Source organism: Pelophylax lessonae (genome assembly GCF_965119305.1).
Source record: "Pelophylax lessonae genome assembly, chromosome: 1".
NCBI lineage: Eukaryota > Metazoa > Chordata > Amphibia > Anura > Ranidae > Pelophylax > Pelophylax lessonae.
In genome coordinates, this window is record NC_138768.1 from 210,445,752 (window position 1) to 210,466,790 (window position 21,039).

Below are 21,039 nucleotides of genomic sequence, written 5' to 3' on the forward strand. Positions count from 1 at the left end.
CCTACCTATCGACATAGCATTATCAACATATACTGCCTGCCCAGCCATAGTGTCACCAGACTCTGCCCACCTACCAAATGACAGAGCATGGAAGCTGCCTGTCCATCCATCACCACACTAGATGTGACCTACCTGCCTATCCACCATTCACCTACCAATCTATTTGTCATGTCAATGTTCCCTGCCTGTCCACCTGTCACATTCCCAGACTTTACATGCTGCCTGTCCATCTGCTGGTCCAGAAGATAAAATCTGCCCACCTACCTAATCACATAAGCAGATGTAACCTACCCACCTGGATGTCCATTGTTCACCTACCTATCGATATTACCCCTGCCTGTCCACCTGTCATGTCAGCAGACTTTCCTTGCTCTCTGGTCACATGCTACCTCTCCATCTGCTGGTCCAGAGGATGAAATCTTCCCACCTACCTAATCACAGAGCATGGGTGCTGCCTGCCCATTCACAAGGACTACCTACAGACCTGTGCAGTGTGCACCATTCATCTACCTATCCATATACTGCCTGCCCAGCCATAGTGTCACCAGACTCTGCTCCCTCTCTTATCACCTTGAGTTGTCATCTGCTGCTTGCTGGTCCAGAGGATGGATTCTGCCCACCTACCAAATCACAGAGAATGGAAGCAGCTTGTCTATTCATAACCACATTAGATGTGACCTACCTGCCTTTCCACCATTCACCTACCTATCTGTCATGATAATGTACCTGTCAATCAACCTGTCATGTCAACAAACTTTCCATGCTTTCTGGTCACATGCTACCTGTCCATCTGCTGGTCCAGAGGATGAAATCTTCCCACCTACCTAATCACAGAGCATGGGTTCTGCCTACCTACCTCCCCCACAGCAGCTGACCTGTGTACTCATATACTGAATGTCCTCTGTCGCGATCACTTGTTGCCACCCCCATGCCCAGAGCAGTCAGTGCCCCCAGGCAATGTGTGCCCACCTATCAGCCCCTCACCCCCCAGTGATCAGCAGGGAGAGCACTTACCTGTAGTAGGAGAGCAGCCCATTGCTCAGCACGAACCATCTCCTTTGGTAGCCTTTCAGGTAGTTGGTCCATTTGAAGAGCCAGCCTTTGTGGGTGTCAGGGCCGGGGGGGGCGGGGGTGCCCGGGAGGGTGGATCCTGAATTATTCATGTCTCTCGCCGGGCTGATCTGCGGACAGGAGAGACAAGGCACGGCGGAGAGAACTGACACCAGCCCGCTGGAGGAGCCAGGAGGAGATGCCGCTCTCCCCATAGACCACAGCTCCGGAGTGGGCGGGGACACGGCCACGCGCCACGCCCCCCATTCGACGCGTGACAGCCAGAGGTACAGCACCAAAACAAACACGGCCTCACGTGACTTGGCCCCGCTGGCTGCTGTGTCCTCGCGGGAAGAAGGGGGGAGCCGTCACGTGATGCGGGGTGAGTGAGGATGAGTGGTCTCACCTGAAGATGGAAGGGTGCAGCGCGAGGCTGTGTGGAGGAAGGGAGGTACACCGGGGTTACTTACTATACCAGTCCTCACAGCACTGTCTCGGCCTACTCCTACTAGTGTTATACCGTTGTCACCTTACTAATGCCCCATACACACGTGCAGATTATCTGCAGACTTTTGTCTGCAGACTTACCTTTTCTATGTAGTGCAAGGGCCTGCCGGATTGCATACAAATTGAAAGTGTTTAGGTTTGACCTCATATTATATGGTTTTGGTAAGTCTGCAGACAAAAGTCTGCAGATAATCTGCACGTGTGTATGGGGCATAAGACACAAGGGGCTGTGCTGCACCTCTGTCACTCATACTGGTTACACCTCCACGGTACATGTTAACCCTATACTTACCTACTAAGATACATCTAAAGGCAAGACTATTTTTGTATCCCGGATAGAGTAAGGAAGGGTTACAACTAGAGGCGGAACTAGCCGGTGCAAGAAACCATGAAGGCCCCCCAAAGCTCGACCTTCTAGTTCAGAGAGGGCGTCCATCAGTGGTGGCCCGTCCATTGGGGGCGCCCCCCCATCCATGTGTCCAGCCCCCTTATCTACACGCAGGGCGACGGACGCATGGATTCCAATGGGGTTTTTTTTTTTTTTTGAAGCAATGTGATTAGAGCCTAATAGGCTTCAAAAAAGGGTGGGCTTGGGGCACAGAGCACTGAGCCCACCCAGTTGTGTCACAATAGCGAATTATTATTCGCTATTGTCACACAGATCCTCCTCCAGGCCAATCAGGAAGCGGGTCCTGAGACCCGTGTCCCAATTGGCCGAAAGGAGAAGCCATGCCATTGGCCAAGGTGGATGGAGGAGACAGGAGATGCAGGAAATTGAGGGTGAAGCCACTCCACATGTCCAGGGTGAGTGAGCTGGGGGGTATGGTGTGCTGGCTGGTGTGGTATGTCTACGCCGGCCCATGGGGCACCAGCCGCCACTGTCGCCCATGGACATCCTCCCAGAACTCTGCCTCCTGTGCCCCCTGGGGTGCACATCCAGTGCCCCCTGTGACTGCTGGGTCCTTTGGACAAAGCTGATCACAGATCATGGTAAGGGGCCAATCACAGCAGCGCTTTACAATGTGATCAGCTGATCACATGTAAACAGACTTGTTATCGGCAGTTTTATGCTGTGTGTGGTAAGGAGAGACATTAACCGGCAGGACTGTCAGTACATTGTTTACACTGACAATCAGGGCACTGATTATTAGTGTGGCCCAACAGTGCTGATCAATGCCGGCTATTAGTGCTGCCTATCATTGCTTCCTCAGCAGGACTCTGAGCTGAGAGCATCCCTTTAATACAGCCCAGAGCCTGCACTGACTGTTCCTCCTCCCTCGCATGGATGGAAGAAGAGAACTGATCTGCTCCTTCTCCTGCCCTCTCCTGAGTGGGCACGGAGAGAAGCCCAGCAGCTAAATGATCAAATTCAGCCGCTTATCTTCACATTTTCCGAGGTGCTTGCAGAAGGAGAGGGGCGGGAAGAGAAGGAGGAGATTGGTTCTCCCATCTGTGCAAGGGAGGAAGAATCAGTGCAGGCTATGAGACGCTCAGAGCCCTGCAGCTAGCAGGGCTGGAGCCCCCCCAGACAGGGCACAGCCGCAAGTGCAACATTTGCGACCCTGGTATTTCCGCCATTGGTTACAACCCCTGTCAACTTAAATTTTTCCCATCAGTGTCCCAGTGGGGAGATTTTGCTTCATTTCCTGTCCCATGACCAAAACAGGAAGTGAGAGGAAATCCCTTCAAAGTCAGGGAATCCTGTGTCCTATGCAGCGTTTATTCAGCAGTTTTAGCCACTTCCCATCCACCATACGTTTATTTACATCCTCATATGGGAGCAGTGGGAGAAGTCTTCACTGCAGCAGTGATCGAGGTATCATTATTTAGAGGTGGTGATTTTGCACAATGTAAAAGTAATCCAAATGGCTATACAGGTGGCAGAATGCCCCCACACCACCCTGCCACCTTTACTGGGCTTTCTCATTCAACTGGTCACATAAGGTGCACTAGACAGAGTTAGAGGAACTTCCATTCCCCCCCTCCCCCGTGCTCACACACACACGCAAAATAATACATAGGTCCCGCACACATGTAAACAGTGATTGCCCCACATGTGAGGTATTGTTGCAAACTTCAAAGCAAAAACAATAATTCTTGTGCCAGACCTCTTGTGTAACTAAACTGGTTACCTCTAAAGGCTTTTAAAGGGTTGTCTTTTGAATTGTGAATTTTTGTTACCATAATCTGATGCTGTTCAACAGGTGTGCACAATTTTTATCCACTTGCCTTCTAAAACCTTATATATATTTCTATGATCTAGTACAGATCTGCATAGAAACCAATAGGCTTCCAAAAAGCTTAATTGAACAAGCTGAAGTTAGAAGCTGATTGGCTACCATGCACAGCTTCACTCGATTCTGAGTGCTCCAGTTTTAGTAAATTAACCCCAGTAAGAACAGATCTATACAGCAGAAATGTCAGGCATTTGCACTGTCAGTGACACCTAAACAGCTTTATTGTGGAGGATGCAGAATGTCATGTTCTCCTTTTGGTGGTGATATTTCCATTCGGTTTACAGCTGCCTGTTGCAGCCTGGGCAGGGAAGGAGGCTGGGATGCTTGAGATGGAGAAACCAATGTAGTGCTTTCTTCTTTTTTCTCAAGCTGAAGATGTTTCACAAAAGTCTTAAATTCTTTTTCCCAGGAAGCGCTCTTTTTATGTGCCTGATGCATAAACATTTTCTTTAGATGTTCATGATGGTGAAGTGTTTTAACTTTTGTATGTTCTATTTGGTTAAGCTAAAACACAGATAAACAACATAAATGGACATTATTTTTTACAATTCATATTTTTCTTATTAATACATAGGCATATTGATGTTGATATATACACACACAATGGATATGAAAAGTCTGGATGTTAAAATTTCAGGTTTCTATGATGTAAAAAAAAAAAAATGAGACAAAGATAAATCATTTCAGAACTTTTTCCACCTTTATGTGCCTTTGTTGGCTTGTGTTTTGAAATTGTTAGTGGAGGTCCATGCTGGTCTCAAGTTGGCACGGACTTCCACTGTGAAGCACGTCTATGTAGCAGAGCTTACTACAGACTAGAGCTGCACGATTAATCGTTAAAAAATCGCTATCACGATTCACCCCCCCTCACAATCTTAAAATGGCATGTCCTCCATTCATACAGAGCTGTTTTCTGCTCACTCACAGCTGTAAAAAAAAAAAAAAAAAAGCCTCTGGCAAATGTTTATCAACATTGTTAAGGCTGCTAGATACATTGTAAAACATTGTGTTTATAGTTATCATTTCCTTCTTTTAAGGCTCCATGCACACAGGGCGTCATAAAAACGTGCTCCAAAGCTGTTTACCTAACGCCGGGAAACAGCAGCTGTAAAAACGTGCTTTCAGTAGCTTTTTCTACTAGCGTTATTGCACGTTTGGCCACAGTAGCTGTTAGCAGCGTTTTTTTCTGCCTCCATTCAAAATCAATGGTTCCCTATGGGAGCCTATTGATTTGAATGGAAGTCACACCGCAGGTCGGATCAGGGTGATCCGACTTGCGGTGCGACCTGCACTGTGAGAATCTTGAGGGGGAACTCCATGCCAAAATGGGGGAAAAAAACGGCGTGGGGTTCCCCCCCCCAGGTTCCAAACCAGGCCCTTCGGGTCTGGTATGGAATTTGAGGGTAGCCCCGCGCCGAAAAAACGGCGTGGGGTCCCCCCCAAAATCCATACCAGACCCTTATCCGAGCATGCAGTCCGGCATGCCAGGAAAGGGGAGGGGACGAGCGAGCGGCCCCACCCCCCCTGGATCATACCAGGCCACACGCCCTCAACATGGGGGGGGGTGTGGGTGCTTTGGGGCAGGGGGGGCTCTGCACCCCGCACCTCAAAGCACCTTGCCCCCATGTTGATGAGGACAAGGGCCTCATCCCCACAACCCTGGCCGGTGGTTGTGGGGGTCTGCGGGCAGGGGGCTCATCGGAATCTGGAAGCCCCCTTTAACAAGGGGGCCCCCGATCCCGGACCCCCTCCCTATGTGAATGGGTATGGGGTACACTGTACCCCTACTCATTCACCCCATAAAATGCAGTGTATGGAAATAACGACAGAAGACGTTTTGGAAAATTTATTAAAAATCTTCATCCGGCTCTTGTCCTCTCCGGGGGTCTTCTCCTCTCCGAGGGTCTTCTGCCCTTCTTGTCTTCTCCTCTCCGGGGGTCTTCTGCTGTCTTCTCCTCTCCGGGGGTCTTCTGCTGTCCGCCCTTCTGCTGTCCAATCTTCTTGTCTTCTCCTCTCCGGTCTTCTGCTCTTTTGCTGTCGGCTGTCGGCTGTCCTTCTTCCTCCGGTCCTCCGACGACGACGTCTTCAGCGATTATGCCGGCCTCTGCAGCTTATTATATAGCCATTAGGGGCGTGGCCGCCAGATGACGTCATCGGGAGACCACGCCCCCTTGTGTCACAGATGATGTGTGACACAAGGGGGCGTGGTCTCCCGATGACGTCATCTGGTGGCCACGCCCCTAATGGCTATATAATAAGCTGCAGAGACCAGAGGACGGCATAATCGCTGAAGACGTCGTCGGAGGAGGACCGGAGGAAGAAGGACAGCAAAAGAGCAGAAGACCGGAGAGGAGAAGACAAGAAGATTGGACAGCAGAAGGGAGGACAGCAGAAGACCCCCGGAGAGGAGAAGACAGCAGAAGACCCCCGGAGAGGAGAAGACAAAAGGGGCGGACAGCAAAAGAGCAGAAGACCCTCGGAGAGGAGAAGACCCCCGGAGAGGACAAGAGCCGGATGAAGATTTTTAATAAATTTTCCAAAACGTCTCCTGTCGTTATTTCCATACACTGCATTTTATGGGGTGAATGAGTAGGGGTACAGTGTACCCCATACCCATTCACATAGGGAGGGGGTCCGGGATCGGGGGCCCCCTTGTTAAAGGGGGCTTCCAGATTCGATGAGCCCCCTGCCCGCAGACCCCCACAACCACCGGCCAGGGTTGTGGGGATGAGGCCCTTGTCCTCATCAACATGGGGGCAAGGTGCTTTGAGGTGCGGGGTGCAGAGCCCCCCCTGCCCCAAAGCACCCACACCCCCCCCCCCATGTTGAGGGCGTGTGGCCTGGTATGATCCAGGGGGGGTGGGGCCGCTCGCTCGTCCCCTCCCCTTTCCTGGCATGCCGGACTGCATGCTTCGGATAAGGGTCTGGTATGGATTTTGGGGGGGACCCCACGCCGTTTTTTCAGCGCGGGGCTACCCTCAAATTCCATACCAGACCCGAAGGGCCTGGTTTGGAACCTGGGGGGGAACCCCACGCCGTTTTTTTCCCCATTTTGGCGTGGAGTTCCCCCTCAAGAGTCTCACAGTGCAGGTCGCACCGCAAGTCGGATCACCCTGATCCGACCTGCGGTGTGACTTCCATTCAAATCAATAGGCTCCCATAGGGAACCATTGATTTTGAATGGAAGAAAAAAAACGTATAATGTGGCTTAACGCACGTTAAGCAACGTTATGGAGCCTTATGGAGCCTTTAGCAGCGTCAGACGTTTTTTGCAGCTTGACGCTGGAGCTCCTGAACCCACAGTTCCTGGGTTTTTTTTGGAGCTGTAAAACGCCTATGCCACTTGGAGCTCCTAAAAGCTCTATGTGTGCATGAGGCCATAGAATAACATGGATGGGCATTCTGCAGCTGCAAAAAAAAACGTCTGACGCTGCTAACAGCAGCTGTAAAAACGTCCAGTGTGCATGAGGTCTAAAGATCAACAGAATGAACTCATGTCTGTAAGGTCCGGTTCACACTTATGCGAGTGCGGGAAGGCTGCGAATCCGCAGCCTGTTCCCGCATCGCACACGCACCCCCGGCAGTTCACACTGCCATATGCGATACGCTGGGGGTGTCAATGTAATCTTAACGACACCCCCAGTTTGATCGCATATCGCAGTGCGATCTTGCAGTTCGCACAGGATTGGATCGCACAAGTGTGAACCGCTGTGCGATCCGATCCTGATGCCGCTGCCAAAAAGGGTCCTGTGCGCGTTTGCTGCGGGTGCGTTGCGAATTTAGCCATACAAAGTGTATGGCTAAACTCGCACCGCACAGCCGATCGCATGTAATGAAGGAGCAGTGCGCTCCGACATTACATGCGAACCCCGCACTCGCACAAGTGTGAACCGGGGCTAAGTGAGGGCAGTTTAACAAAGGCCCCTTTCAACACATAGGGCTCTTTCACACGGGCGGTCCGATCAGATCCGCCTGTCAGTTTTTTAGTGAAATCCGTGAAATCTGGACAGTTGGAAACCCTATTTTTCCATCCGTTCAGGGATCGGATCGGATGAGAGCGGACAGGCGGTCCGCTCTCATCCGATTTCCCATAGAGAGCAGCGGGGGCTGTGACACCTCCCTCTCCGCACTGCAAGCGGAGACGGAGCTGTCATCCGCCGGCTCAGCAGGGATCGGCGGATCGATCCCCGCTGAGCAGCACGGATCTGCCTACGGAGGCGGACCGTGTGAAAGAGCCCATACTGTGTTCAGTTCATCAGTTCAGTCACGTCAAAATGTATCAGTTTTTCATCCGTTTTTTTTTTCTCAAAGTCGTCTTCCAGGACAGCCCATGAGACCTTAGGCTCCTCCCCCAGGGACAGGAAACACATTCCAAAATTCAAATAAAAGGCGGTGCCTTAGTCCTCACCTTCAGTATTTAGTGTTTCCTCCGGACAGGGGGTAACATGTTCCTGGAACTGAAGCTCCCGGTCTCCTGGACTGTCCTTGGAAAGACTTGGAAAGATGCATCTCCTCAGCCCATAGCGGTACCCCCTTAGTGCCGCAATAGGGGCTGACCGCTGTCTCCTGTTCTTCTAGCCTCTCGGCAGGACTACGGATGCTGTCTGGTGGAACGTTGGGGAGTCCACTCCGTTGGTCGGCCGGTTCCTTGGAGCAGAGTCCTGTGTACCCGGAACCGCTAACTTCGGAAGAAATTTTGAAGTTGGCGCCAAAAACGGAGGGGGCGGAACTCAGCGTATCCACTCTGGCCTCACGGGAAGCGACAGTGTCACTTCCGGCGCAGTGACGGCATCCGCGGGCGCCGGAAACCCTCGTTCCAGTTTCCGAAGGCGCGAACAGTGAGTACATATGGGCGACCGATGTTAGGTGGAAACAGCAGTGCTGGGACCACCATACAGAGCGATGGACACGACAGTAACCGCACAGGCGGTGGAAGTCGGCTCTGGCATCGGCACCTCTCAGGTAAGCAAGGGGAAATGTACACCCTATTTGCAGATACCTGTTAGGAACTCCGTTCCCCTTCCCCCCTCTCTTTTCTATCGTTAGGGGCAGGGGTTAAGCAGCACCGCTCCCTCTTTTCTAAATCACAAATGGGGGATAAGCGGGAGGTGGGAGGAGGACAAGTTTCCCTGATTATAATTCTCTTGTCTTTTATCTTCCAGGCCAAGGCTCAGGACAATAACCCACCTCAGCCCCCCAAAAAGAAGTGTGCTGTATGCGAAGAGAAATTGAGTTCCTCTTGGAACAAAGCAGTGTGCCGGGCATGTATAGCTAAACTGGTCAGAGACGACCCTGCAGTCTCTACCCAGAAAATGCTGACCTCAGTGAGAGATGAACTAAAAAGTACCATTAGTTCATTCAAAACTCTCGTTGAAAAGATGCAGGCACCAGTCCAGCCTTCCACCCCAGCTCAGGCTCCATTGGCCCAGGCCCCATCTTTGAATGTCCCAGTGGGTTTGGAGGAAGTTTCTTCTTCCCACTCCTCCGGTGGGGAGCAAGAAGGATCAGGATCAGGGGAGGAACCCATAGACAAGGATTCCCATAATAGCTCCAACTTTAAATTGAGCTTGGAGGATGTAGATAACCTACTAAAGGCAGTTTATACAACTCTAGAAATTGAGGAGGAAGAAGTGCATCTCTCTAAGCATGACTTGATGTACGCTTGTCATAAAAAGCATGCTAGAGTGTTCCCTGTGCATAGCTCCCTATTGGATATGATTAAACAGGAGTGGAATTCTCCTGATAAAAAGCCTTTTTTTCCAAAGACTTTGAAAAGAAGGTATCCATTTGACAACAGTGGGGATCAGCCTTGGAACAAAATCCCTAAACTGGATGCCTCCCTTTCCAGAATCTCCAAAGGCACTGACTTGGCATTTGAGGATTCAGGAGCTCTAAAAGACCCTATGGATAAGAGAACTGATATCTCTTTACGTAGGGTCTGGGAAGCCTCCATTATGAGCTTAAAGCCAGCCCTGGCATCCACCTGCATAGCCAGACACCTGGAGCTCTGGCTATCTCAAATCCAAACACACTTGTCTGCTGGAACATCGAGGGAACAGATTAATAAATCATTTCCGCTCTTGTTTCAGGGAATTGGATTCCTGGCGGATTCTTCAGCTGAAGCTGTAAGAATGGCAGCAAGGACCTCAGCTTTGGCTAATACGGCCAGAAGAAGCCTATGGCTCAAGACATGGTCAGGTGATGTTACTTCTAAATCTCGCCTTTGTGGTCTTCCCTTCACAGGAGACCACCTTTTTGGCCCAGGCCTAACAGAAGCCCTGGAGCGTACAGCGGATAAAAAGAAGGGATTCCCAGAAAAGAAGAAATTCCCCTATGCTCAGAGGAATGCTCGTGGCAGGGGTAAACAGCAGAAGTCTTTTGAAACCCAGCAAAATTTCAAAAAACATTGGACCGGGCATAAAGGAAAAGGGAAGGGCAACATTCTGTTTAACCCTCCTCAACGCCCCGACAAGCCCCAATGACTCCCTTCCCAGGGTGGGAGGAAGGCCTTCCTCCCACTATGGAAAGGGATTTCTTCCAGCCCTTTTATTCTAGACCTAGTAGGCCAAGGACACAGGCTGGAGTTCTGTCTTCTACATCCAGAAAGAATCTGGGTCTCTCTGAGGGACGTCACAAGAAGGATGTGCTTGATGACCTCCTGTTTCCCAGCGGTCCCCTGGGCAGGGTTCCAACTACGTCCACTCCAAATGTTCTTCCTACAGAATTGGGATGGATAGTCAAGTTCCTTAGAACAGAAAGTAAAGGTTCCCACCAAGTTGAAAAGGACCCTTTGGGGGTGGAAATCCTCTCTTCACCTATCAATAAGGCGAAGCTGGACCATCCAGGTATCACAGACATATCTGCACCACCACCAGATGAACCAGGACAATTGGTTCCTCAACCAAGAGGTGTTTTTCAAAGTCACAACCCCTTGGGGCCTACCGGTAGTGGATCTGTTTGCCTCCTAGGCAAACAGGAAAATAGAAAAATTATTTTCCATAATCCTAGTAGATATAGAGATGATCCTGATAACCCCATACTGGCCCAAGAGGCCATGGTTGGCACGCCTTCAGGCATTGGCTGCACTACCTCCAATGACCTTCCCTTGGAGACTAGATCTCTTAACTCAAGGTCCGGTGGTCCATCCATTTCTCAGGACCCTAAACCTGTCGGCCTGGTATCTGAGGAACAAATTCTAGGTTCTCAGGGGTTCTCAGACAGAGTCATCCAAACATTGACCAGCTGTCGTAAGCCGGTCACTAGGAAAATATATGCAAAAAGTTGGAAGAAATTTCATTTTTGGATGGTGGAGAATCAGAGATTTTCCCCAGATATTCCAACTATCTTAGATTTTTTTCAAGAAGGCATAGACAAAGGTCTCTCCCTAGGGACCTTAAAGGTACAGGCTGCCGCCCTTAGTGTCTTCCTTCGGTTCTCCCTTAGAGAAGACCCTAATGTGAATGCCTTTTTCAGAGCAATTGCCAGGACAAAGCCAACCAGGATTAAAACGTGTCCAGCTTGGGATCTATCCCTGGTACTCCAGGCTTTGGTTACCAGTCCGTTTGAACCCTTGGTAGACCTGTCAGTAAAAATGCTCACCCTAAAAACTTTATTTTTAGTAGCTATTACTTCGGCTAGAAGAGTTAGCGAATTACAGGCTCTCTCACTCAGAGAACCTTTTCTTATGATTTTTGACGACAGGATTGTGCTAAAAACAGATCCAGGATTTTTGCCCAAGAGGGTCTCTTCTTTTCATAGGACTCAGGACATAGTCCTTCCTTCCTTTTGCAAATTCCCAAACAACAATAAAGAAAGAGAATTTAGTTGTTTGGATGTCAGAAGAGCCCTTCTGAGATACCTGGAGGTGACTAAAACCTTCAGGAAGAATGATACTTTGTTTTTACAATTTTCCGGCCCCCATAAAGGGGAAAAAGCTTCTAAGGCAACCTTAGCTAGATGGATCAAACAGGCTATCACAGAAGCCTATATGGTGAAAAAGGTGACTCCACCTTTCATTACTGCACACTCTACTAGAGCACTGTCCACGTCTTGGGCTGAAAGGGCCGGTGCCTCTCCAGACCAAATCTGTAAGGCAGCTACCTGGTCTAACTTTTCGACCTTTGTTAGACATTATCGCCTGGACCTCCTATCTTCTCAGGAACAGGCGTTCGGTCGAAAGGTGCTCCAGGCAGTGGTCCCTCCCTAGACTGGTAAGTTTCTTGCTTATCGTCTCATGGGCTGTCCTGGAAGACGACTTTGAGAAAAGATGGGTTATACTTACTGATAACTCCTTTTCTAATAGTCTTCCAGGACAGCCGGATTCCCACCCGATTTATCTGGTATTATGTATAAATGATATGTGTATATATATATCTATGTATATGTTTTACAGGGTGTCCTACGGTTCTCATGAAATACTGAAGGTGAGGACTAAGGCACCGCCTTTTATTTGAATTTTGGAATGTGTTTCCTGTCCCTGGGGGAGGAGCCTAAGGTCTCATGGGCTGTCCTGGAAGACTATTAGAAAAGGAGTTATCAGTAAGTATAACCCATCTTTTTTTTTTTTTACATCCACTACCAATGCAAAAACGGACCGTTTCTCTGTTTACATCCATTTTTCGTCCGATCAGCTTTTTTTTTTTTTGACGGATGAAAAATAGGGCATTCATCCGTTCCAAAAAACAGACATTGACGGAAGCGGATGAAAACGGATGTTAACGGATGATCAGTCGTTGTCATCCTTTTTTACATAGAGATGCATTGATGTCAGTTTTTCATCCGTCAACGGATGGGTGACAAATGGACCGTATGTGTGAAAGGGGCCTAAGGGCTCTTTCACACAGCCCGTCCATCGGACGGACTCCGTTTATCTCAGTGGGGGATCGATCCGCCAAACCCCTGCTGAGCAGGAGGATGACAGCTGAACATATCTGTGGAGTCTGCCCTGGGTTTTAAGGCGTCGGGATTTAGGACCGCTAAAGCAGTCCCACTGTAAGGGAAATTTTTTTTTTTACTGGAGTTCAACTTAAGTCCAACGCTTTGCATGCCACCTCCTGACTTATCATTTTTATTTACATCTGACAGATTAGTGGTAGCTCGGGTGTACACACTCCCGCTGTCTTCTCTACACAGCAGCTCTGCCTGCCCCTCCCTTCTGCTGCCCATTCACAGAAGATTTTTTCTATGAATGAGTTCATATAACACAATCCTGTGATTGGGCAGGAGGGGGCACAGCAGCTGCAAGTAACTCTGCAGCTACAGAAGCGGAGATCAGAAGGTCCAGCATCTAAGCTCCAGTAGTATGCAATAGATTTACAAAGTGCAATAGATTTGCAAAGCTCAATACAATTGTTGGTGGTAAATAAGAGATATATCCACAAGTGACATGCACCTCATTTGACTTAACTCATAGTAAGCCAGCACATACTGTACTACAAGGTGGCTGAATTCCTGGAATTCAGCTTCAATCTCCTTGAGGGTAGGGGCTTATGGGAATGTACAGTATGTAAAAGAATAGCTCCCAACTGCCTCTGATTTCGAGGGACTGTCACTGATTTGGAACAATGTTCCTCTTTCCTCTCCATTGTCCCTCATTTTGGTCTGATCTATATAGTTGTATATAAAATTCACTTTTATCTTTCAAAAAGTGTTTCCCAGAGCTAAATCTTTCATCCAATTTCTAAATTGTTGCATTTTGTTAAAAGTCAGTATAAAGGAAAAGTAGTGGTGGAAAAAAAACACTTGTGAGTTTAACTAATCGTTTTTTTGTGTAATTCTCCTTTTAAAGAGGAAGTAAACCCTCCTCTACAACTTGTACCTATAGGTAAGCCTATGATAAGGCTTACCTATAGGTACTGTAAATATCTCCTAAACATGTACCGTTTAGGAGATATTTACCTTACATGTCGCCAGTGACGTCACTGGCGCATGCGCTCTGAAGGAACGGCCGATCGTGCCGTTCCTTCAGAGCCCCGTGCCGTGACTGTCGGCTCCCGCGCGCGTGCGCGGGAGTGACGTCACCGCGGCTCCGGCCAATCAGATGGCCGGATGCCGCGATCCCGGAAGACGGGCGACTAGACATGTCGCCAGTCATAGAGGTGAGTGAGCGGCACGGCGGGAGCTCGTTCTGAGGTAAGTATTGCATAATGAGCTAATATGCGATGCATACTAGCTCATTATGTCTTTCTTTTGCAGGGTGTAAAAAAAAAAACTCAAACGAGTTTACAACCGCTTTAAGGGGCCGTGGCAGGGGGGTGTGTCCTACGCCTGCTTAGTTTTGCTAATATGTGTCCCTCCTTCCCATCTCAGAAAGTTGGAGGTATGTGTAAAAGCACTGCATAAACTGTTAGCACTAAATAAAAAGAGATATTACAGTTACTATACAATTCAATACAAGACAGGAGGGCCCTGCTCATAAGAGTTTACAATATAAAAGAAGAGGCAAGTGATATAAAACAGTGGTCCTCAACCCTGGCCTACAGGGCCCACTAACAGGCCAGATTTTAGGTATTACCTTGGGGAGATGCAGACTAGAGTACTGCAATCACTGAGCAGCAAATGATATCACCTGGGATGTATTTCAGTTATCTTGCAAATCTGGCCTGTTAGTGGGCCCTGTAGGCCAGGGTTGAGGACCACTGATATAAAAGGTAATAACTGTTGGGGGTGAGTTGATGGAGAAAGTAAAACTCCTGTTGTTTGGTAATAGTAGGATATGCTTTTATGAAGAGTTGAGTGTTCATGGATTGGCTGAACAGACAGGGTAGGATATAGCCGGATAGATTGGGGGTAGAGAGTGCCTGAAAAAGGGACAGGCTCTGGAGAAGTCCTGGAAACTAGCATGGGAGGAGTCAATGACAGAGTTGGACTGCAGGAGGTCTTGAAAGGAGTGAAGTGGTGAAGGTTTGGCTGATGTTTTGAGATGAGGTTGTTAATGTAGCTTGGGGCAGAGTTACTGATGATGCATGCATGTTATAGTTATTATTTTTTTATATTCATTGGTTGGAGTGAAGGGATTGGCAGAGAGGGGTGGTGAACACTGATTGATTGGATAGGTGGATCTGGCAGCAGCATACATGATAGACTAAGGTTGAGAAGGTCTACGAGACAAGATAACAAGGGAATGAATTAAAAGAAAGGCTCCATGCACACTGGGCTTAAATAAACAACAGATCCCTTTGCAGAAAAAAAATGCTCATATAGAGCGTTTCCTGTCTGTCTCCATGGCAGCCTACGTGTGGGTTAACCCCGCCTCCACTCCAAGGGTATAGGACCCCCCTCCCATAAATTTCAGCTCTCAGGTACAGCAGGTGTTCATTTTTTGTCCTCCTCCAAGGACCTACACTTCTGATGTCTTACTACGTCCAGCTTACCTTAGGATACTTTGGATGGTGTCTGCATGTCCAGAGCCCAGCCACGGGCGGGTGAGTGACATTTAAAATCCCCTGCTCTCTGCGGTTGACTGAAGCTTGATTGGCATTCTCTGACATGGGTCTGAAGATTCGCATTGCTTCCCTTCATGGCAGCGGTATTTGTTATTTTTGTACACTTTGTTTGTCTCCTTTCCTATCACTGTACAATTTGTTTGTTTGGCCCAATGGCGCTGGAACGCTTCCTGCGTTCCAGCAAACCCTTCCTGCGTTCCAACAAACCCTTCCTCTTCCTCCTCTGCTTCTAGCGTCCAATCGGTAGACGCTTCGTGGTCCCGCACATGCGCAGTGCGCCGCGAGCGAAGTCGAGGCTTGGTTCGCACATGCGCATTAGCGATCGCGGCCGCATCACCGCTGACGTCATTCCGGCGGGAGATTTAAACAGCTGACGATTCCCCTGTACTTTGGGAATGTACTGTGGGCGTTGCGGCAGCTTCCCAGTGTCTCTGGATTCCTTGCTACAGGTATGTGCAATGGAGACTTGACTGCAGAGGGGGGGGGGGGGGCGGAGGGTTGTCACCTCACAATGTATCACTGACATGGTGTCTGATATGTATTACCTTTCTTTATCAGTCTGGTTGTTTGGCCTGAAGTATGGATCCTGCGTCACCGCCCTCCTGTGGCCAGCCCTCTCACAACAGGTGGGTGCTGGCATTTTTCAGAGGGGGGGGCGGGGAGGGCTTGCTGGTCCCTAGGTCATGGCTAAATCCAGTGTCTCCCCGATTTTCTCTTTTTTCCATCAGCTCTCCCAGGCCTGATTTACCACAAGAAAGAGACCCTGTCAGACCTCGTGGGAGTTCACCCTCCAGATCTAAACGCCGTGAATCTCCATCAGGGAGTAGGCAGCAAGGGAGACGCTCTAATTCCTCCCCCAGACACCATACACGATACCAGAGTCACCGCACACACCAGAGAGCCTGTTGGGGTTGTGGGGCGCATGTCCCGGAGGACAAGTCCCTATGTGAGCCATGTTTTGCTCATGCAGCCGGTGAGAGGGGGCAAAAGGATCAAAGATTGGAATCTCTAGTGAAGAGAATAGTACAACAGTCCCTGAAAGAATGGGGTACAGTCCCACCACTTGGTCCCACCACATCCAGTTCTCCAGGGGAAGTGCAGGAAGATCAAGGCCCCTCTCAACCGAGTATTACTTCTGCAAAGTCATCTGACAGTGATTCGGAAGAAGAAGGGGCTGTAGGCGGCTTTGAGTTCGCCCTAGTTTCACCCCTGATCAGAGCCATTAAAGAAGCTCTCAGATGGGAGGATCCTGTGTCTCCTCAGAAAAAGCAGCGGAAGTTCTTCAAGCACCTTGGTAAGGAGCGTATCAACTTCCCTTCCCTCTCTGAATTACAAGAGGTGATTACTGAAGAATGGAGTAAAGGGGATAGTAAGTCTTCCTTATCCTCCAAACTTGGGAAATTATATCCCTTTAAACCTGAAGATGTCGCCCGTCTGGAATCTGCTCCTCTTGTGGATGCGGCAGTTACAAGATTAGCAAAGCATGTCACTTTGCCACTAGATGACGCGGTCTCTTTCAAAGACCCTTTGGATAGGAAGATAGATCTGGACCTAAAGAGGATCTTTGTGACGGCCGGCGCGGCCTGCAAACCTGTGATGGCATTAGCAACAATGTCTAAAGCCATGGAAGTCTGGGTTTCCGATATAGAATCCAAACTTGGAAGTCTCTCGGAAGAAGCCGTAGAAAGTTCCCCTATTCACGAACTCAAGCTGGCTTCAGTGTTTTTAGGAGAAGCATCTATTGATGTTCTGCGTCTTCTGTCCAGATCGATGCTATCCTCAGTAACAGCAAAGAGGGCCTTGTGGCTTCGCCCGTGGATTGCAGATCCAGCTTCTAAACAGGCATGGTGTAAGATCCCTTTTGAGGGTACTTCCCTTTTTGGAAACAAACTAGACAGCGCCATTGCCAAGGCTACTGGCGGAAAGTCAGGTTTCCTCCCGCAAGACAGACGACTATTTGGTCAGAAGAAGCCTCAACCTAGGAGGCAATACATGGAGAGATCAAGAGATGCACGCTCTTACAAGCCTAATAGAGATTTCCGAAGAAACTGGAGAGGTGGTCAATCCTCTACTCGGAGGTCATCAAAAAATCCAGCGCCTGCTGGACAAGATTCCACTAAATCTTTTTGAGATTGGGCCCGTCCAGGCATGTCAGGTGGGGGCACGTCTTCTCCATTTTCAGCATGTCTGGGCGGCCTCAATCACGGACTTTTGGACCGTCAGGACGGTCTCTACAGGCCACAAATGGTCATTTCTGGCAGATCCAGTTCCAAGATTCATCTCAACTCATTTACCCTGTCTAGAAGAGAGAAGAGAAGTCTTGCTCGCCTATGTAGACGCTTTGGTGGCTCAAGGAGCGGTAGCTCCGGTTCCGGAACAAGAAAAATTTCAAGGGGTTTACTCACCCCTCTTCTTAGTCCAGAAGAAGAACGGGGCCTGGAGACCTGTTATAGATCTCACATACCTGAACAAGTTCATAAAGAACGAAAAATTCAAGATGGAAACACTCTCAACTATTCAAAGGGCAGTACTGCCGGGAGATTGGCTCGCCTCAATAGATTTAAAGGATGCGTATTTTCATGTACCTGTGGCAACCGACTTCCACAAATATCTTCGCTTCTGTGTTCGGAATCAGCATCTGCAATTCATTTGCCTACCCTTCGGCCTGTCTACCTCACCCAGAGTATTCACCAAAGTTCTTCTAGCAGTGGTAGCCTTCATAAGATTGAAAGGTATACGTCTACATCATTACTTAGACGATCTTCTGCTTCTGTCTCAAGAAAAGGATCAGTTATTGGCACACAGAGATCAGGTCATATCGACCCTCAAAGAGTTTGGCTGGCTGCTAAACCTACAAAAGAGTCAGCTGGAGCCCACTCAGCGCCTAGTCTATCTTGGGGCGCAATTCGACACCGTCGAGAATTCAATCTCTCTCCCATTAGAGAAGATACCGGTAGTGAGGGAGAGAATCCTTCCGGCTCTTTCCTCTCCTCGGCTGAAAGCCTCTCAGTGCCTCAAAATCATTGGCACCATGGTGTCCACGGCTCCAATGGTCAAATGGGCTCTCTGGCATATGAGGCCCTTCCAAAAAGGGTTCCTACAACAATGGAACACAGAAGAGAAAGATCAGTACATTCATATCTCCTCCAGCATGAGATACAGTCTTCTTTGGTGGCTGCAACGCAGGAATCTGCTCAACTGTCATTCTCTGGTTCCAGTCTCATGGACTATAATCACAACAGACGCCAGCAACTCAGGTTGGGGGGCTCATTGTCTGACAGAGATGACACAGGGGAGATGGTCTTTTCAGAGACACACTCCAGTCTCCAATATACTGGAACTCCGAGCAGCCTACCAGGGTCTTCGATCTTTCCAACACCTGCTAGAGGGGAAATCTGTAATGATTCGGATGGACAACACCACGGCAGTGTCTTATGTGAAGAGACAAGGTGGGACACGGAGTCTCTCTCTGCTACGAGAATTAGACCCGATCATGTCCTGGGCCCAGACTCACCTAGTAAACATCTCGGCAGTTTACATCCCAGGTTCACAGAATGTTCAAGCGGATTTTCTGTCCAGGGTCCAGTTGAACCACAACGAATGGTCGCTCCATGTGGAGTCGTTCAAATGGATTCTGTCGTTGGGAGTATCTCCCGAAGTCGATCTGTTCGCCTCCCCTTGCAACCACAAGTTGGAGAAGTATGTCACGAGAGGCAAGTGTCCTCAAGCTTACGGGACAGATGCACTAACCGACAGGTGGGAGTTCAGCAGGGCTTACGCCTTTCCTCCAGTACCCATCATTCTCAAATTCCTGCAAAGACTTCAAGCGGAAGATGTGTAGATAGTGATGGTGGCGCCTTTCTGGCCGAACAGGCCATGGTTTCCGCTACTCCTACAACTGAGTTACCGGGACCCGGTCCCTCTTCCCCTCAGACCAGACTTGCTTCTTCAGGGAACATCAGTGCACCCCTGTCCTGCAATTCTCCGGTTGACGGTCTGGTTCTTGAGAGGGAAAGGTTGGAATCGCTCGGCTGCCCATCTACAGCCATTTCCACCTTGATGAATGCTAGACGACCAAGTACTAATAAAGTATACTGTAGAATCTGGGCAAGATTCATGGAGTCTGCATATCCTGAAGGTATGTCTTCCTCAGTCCCTGGGATTCAAGAAATACTAAGTTTTCTTCAGGCTGGTCTGGATATGCCCCTTTCAGTGGCAACTCTTAGAGTTCAAGTTTCGGCCTTATCGGCCTTCTCCGGGGTCATGTGGGCCCAACACCCACTAATTCAACAATTTTTCAAAGGAGCAATCAGGCTCAATCCTCAGAGAAGACCTAGGTTCCCGAAATGGGATCTACCTCTTGTCCTAAATGCCCTCTCCAAATCGGGCATAGATTCCTCTTCTTCTATCAAGGACCTGACCATCCGAACTGTCTTCCTGGTAGCCATTACTTCGGCTAAAAGGGTCTCTGAATTAAGTTCTCTCGGATGTAAAGAACCATTCTTGACTTTTTTTCCGGATCGGGTAGTACTGATACCCAGGCTGAATTCAAATCCGAAAGTCACCTCAGTGTTTCACCAGAATCAGGAGATTGTCCTGCCTACTTTCCGTTCATCTAATGAGTCCAATCCTCATCCGTTGGATGTAGGAGAATCCTTAAAAGCCTATCTTCAAGCAACTGCACCATTCAGGCAGTCTGACAACCTCTTTGTCCTGTTCTGGGGAAAGAACAGAGGTAAACCTGCTTCATCTAGGACTATCGCTTCATGGATAGTGGCAGCTATCCAACAGGCCTATAGAGCTGAGGGGCTGGCTCCTCCGGAGGCGGTGACGGCGCACTCTACAAGGAGTATCTCTACTTCCTGGGCGGCTTCGCGGCACGTGGCTCCAGATGTGATTTGCAGAGCGGCTTCGTGGTCATCAGTCAATACTTTTATGACCCACTATTGTGTAGAGCCTGCTTCTCTGTCCTCAGTTAATTTTGGTTTGACTGTTTTGTCTGCAAATAGCATGAATTAAAATTTTCTTTGCTAAAGCATTCCCACCCGTGTGGAGTGAGCTAGTTATTTCCCACACGTAGGCTGCCATGGAGACAGACAGGAAAACGGAAAATTCCTATCATACTTACCGTAATTTTCCTTTCCTGATAGTCTCCATGGCAGCCGGAGTACCCACCCTCTCGTCTTGGATTCGGCTAAGATATGGAACACCTGCTGTACCTGAGAGCTGAAATTTATGGGAGGGGGGTCCTATACCCTTGGAGTGGAGGCGGGGTTAACCCACACGTAGGCTGCCATGGAGACTATCAGGAAAGGAAAATTACGGTAAGTATGATAGGAATTTTCCGTTTTATTGTACACAGTTTAGTCGAGTTTAGGAGAGTTTTTTGTGTTTTTTCTGCCAGAAAGCTCCAATCAGAAACACAAACCAAAAGGTTTTTCTTTTTCTTTTCTCTAAACGTTGAGCTTACAATATGCCTGTAATCATCCTAATGTGCATGGACACATAGGATTACATAGATCTGCTTCTACAGGAAAAAACACAATGCTGTAGTAGCGTGATTTTGAAGCCAGTGTGCATGGAGCCTCAGTGTTGTCAGCAGCATCTCTGCCATCCTCTCCAACCCTGTTTGTGTGTGAGAGAGAATACAGTGCAAGTGCATGGCCAAAGAGAATAACAGCCTGGCAGCTAGCATTTTAAGAAGGATTAGTAATGGGCTCTGTTTCACTAATTACAGGATCCTTTAATTTTTGTTTTATTGAAAACCAATTCCTTACCTTTAGTTGAAGCATCCTTTCCTC

At 48.9% G+C, this 21,039-nt stretch overlaps 1 protein-coding gene across 1 annotated transcript in view; it reads right to left on the bottom strand.

Moving 5' to 3' along the window:
* The window catches only part of OSBP2 (oxysterol binding protein 2), a 426,310-nt gene extending 424,996 nt beyond the window's left edge, over positions 1-1,314 (bottom strand). Inside the window, exon 1 of the mRNA XM_082273351.1 lies at positions 1,015-1,314. Within this exon, the coding sequence (XP_082129477.1) occupies positions 1,015-1,265 (251 nt within the window). The 5' untranslated portion in view covers positions 1,266-1,314. The remainder of the gene's footprint in view (positions 1-1,014) is intronic.
* Positions 1,315-21,039: the final 19,725 nt, after the last annotated feature.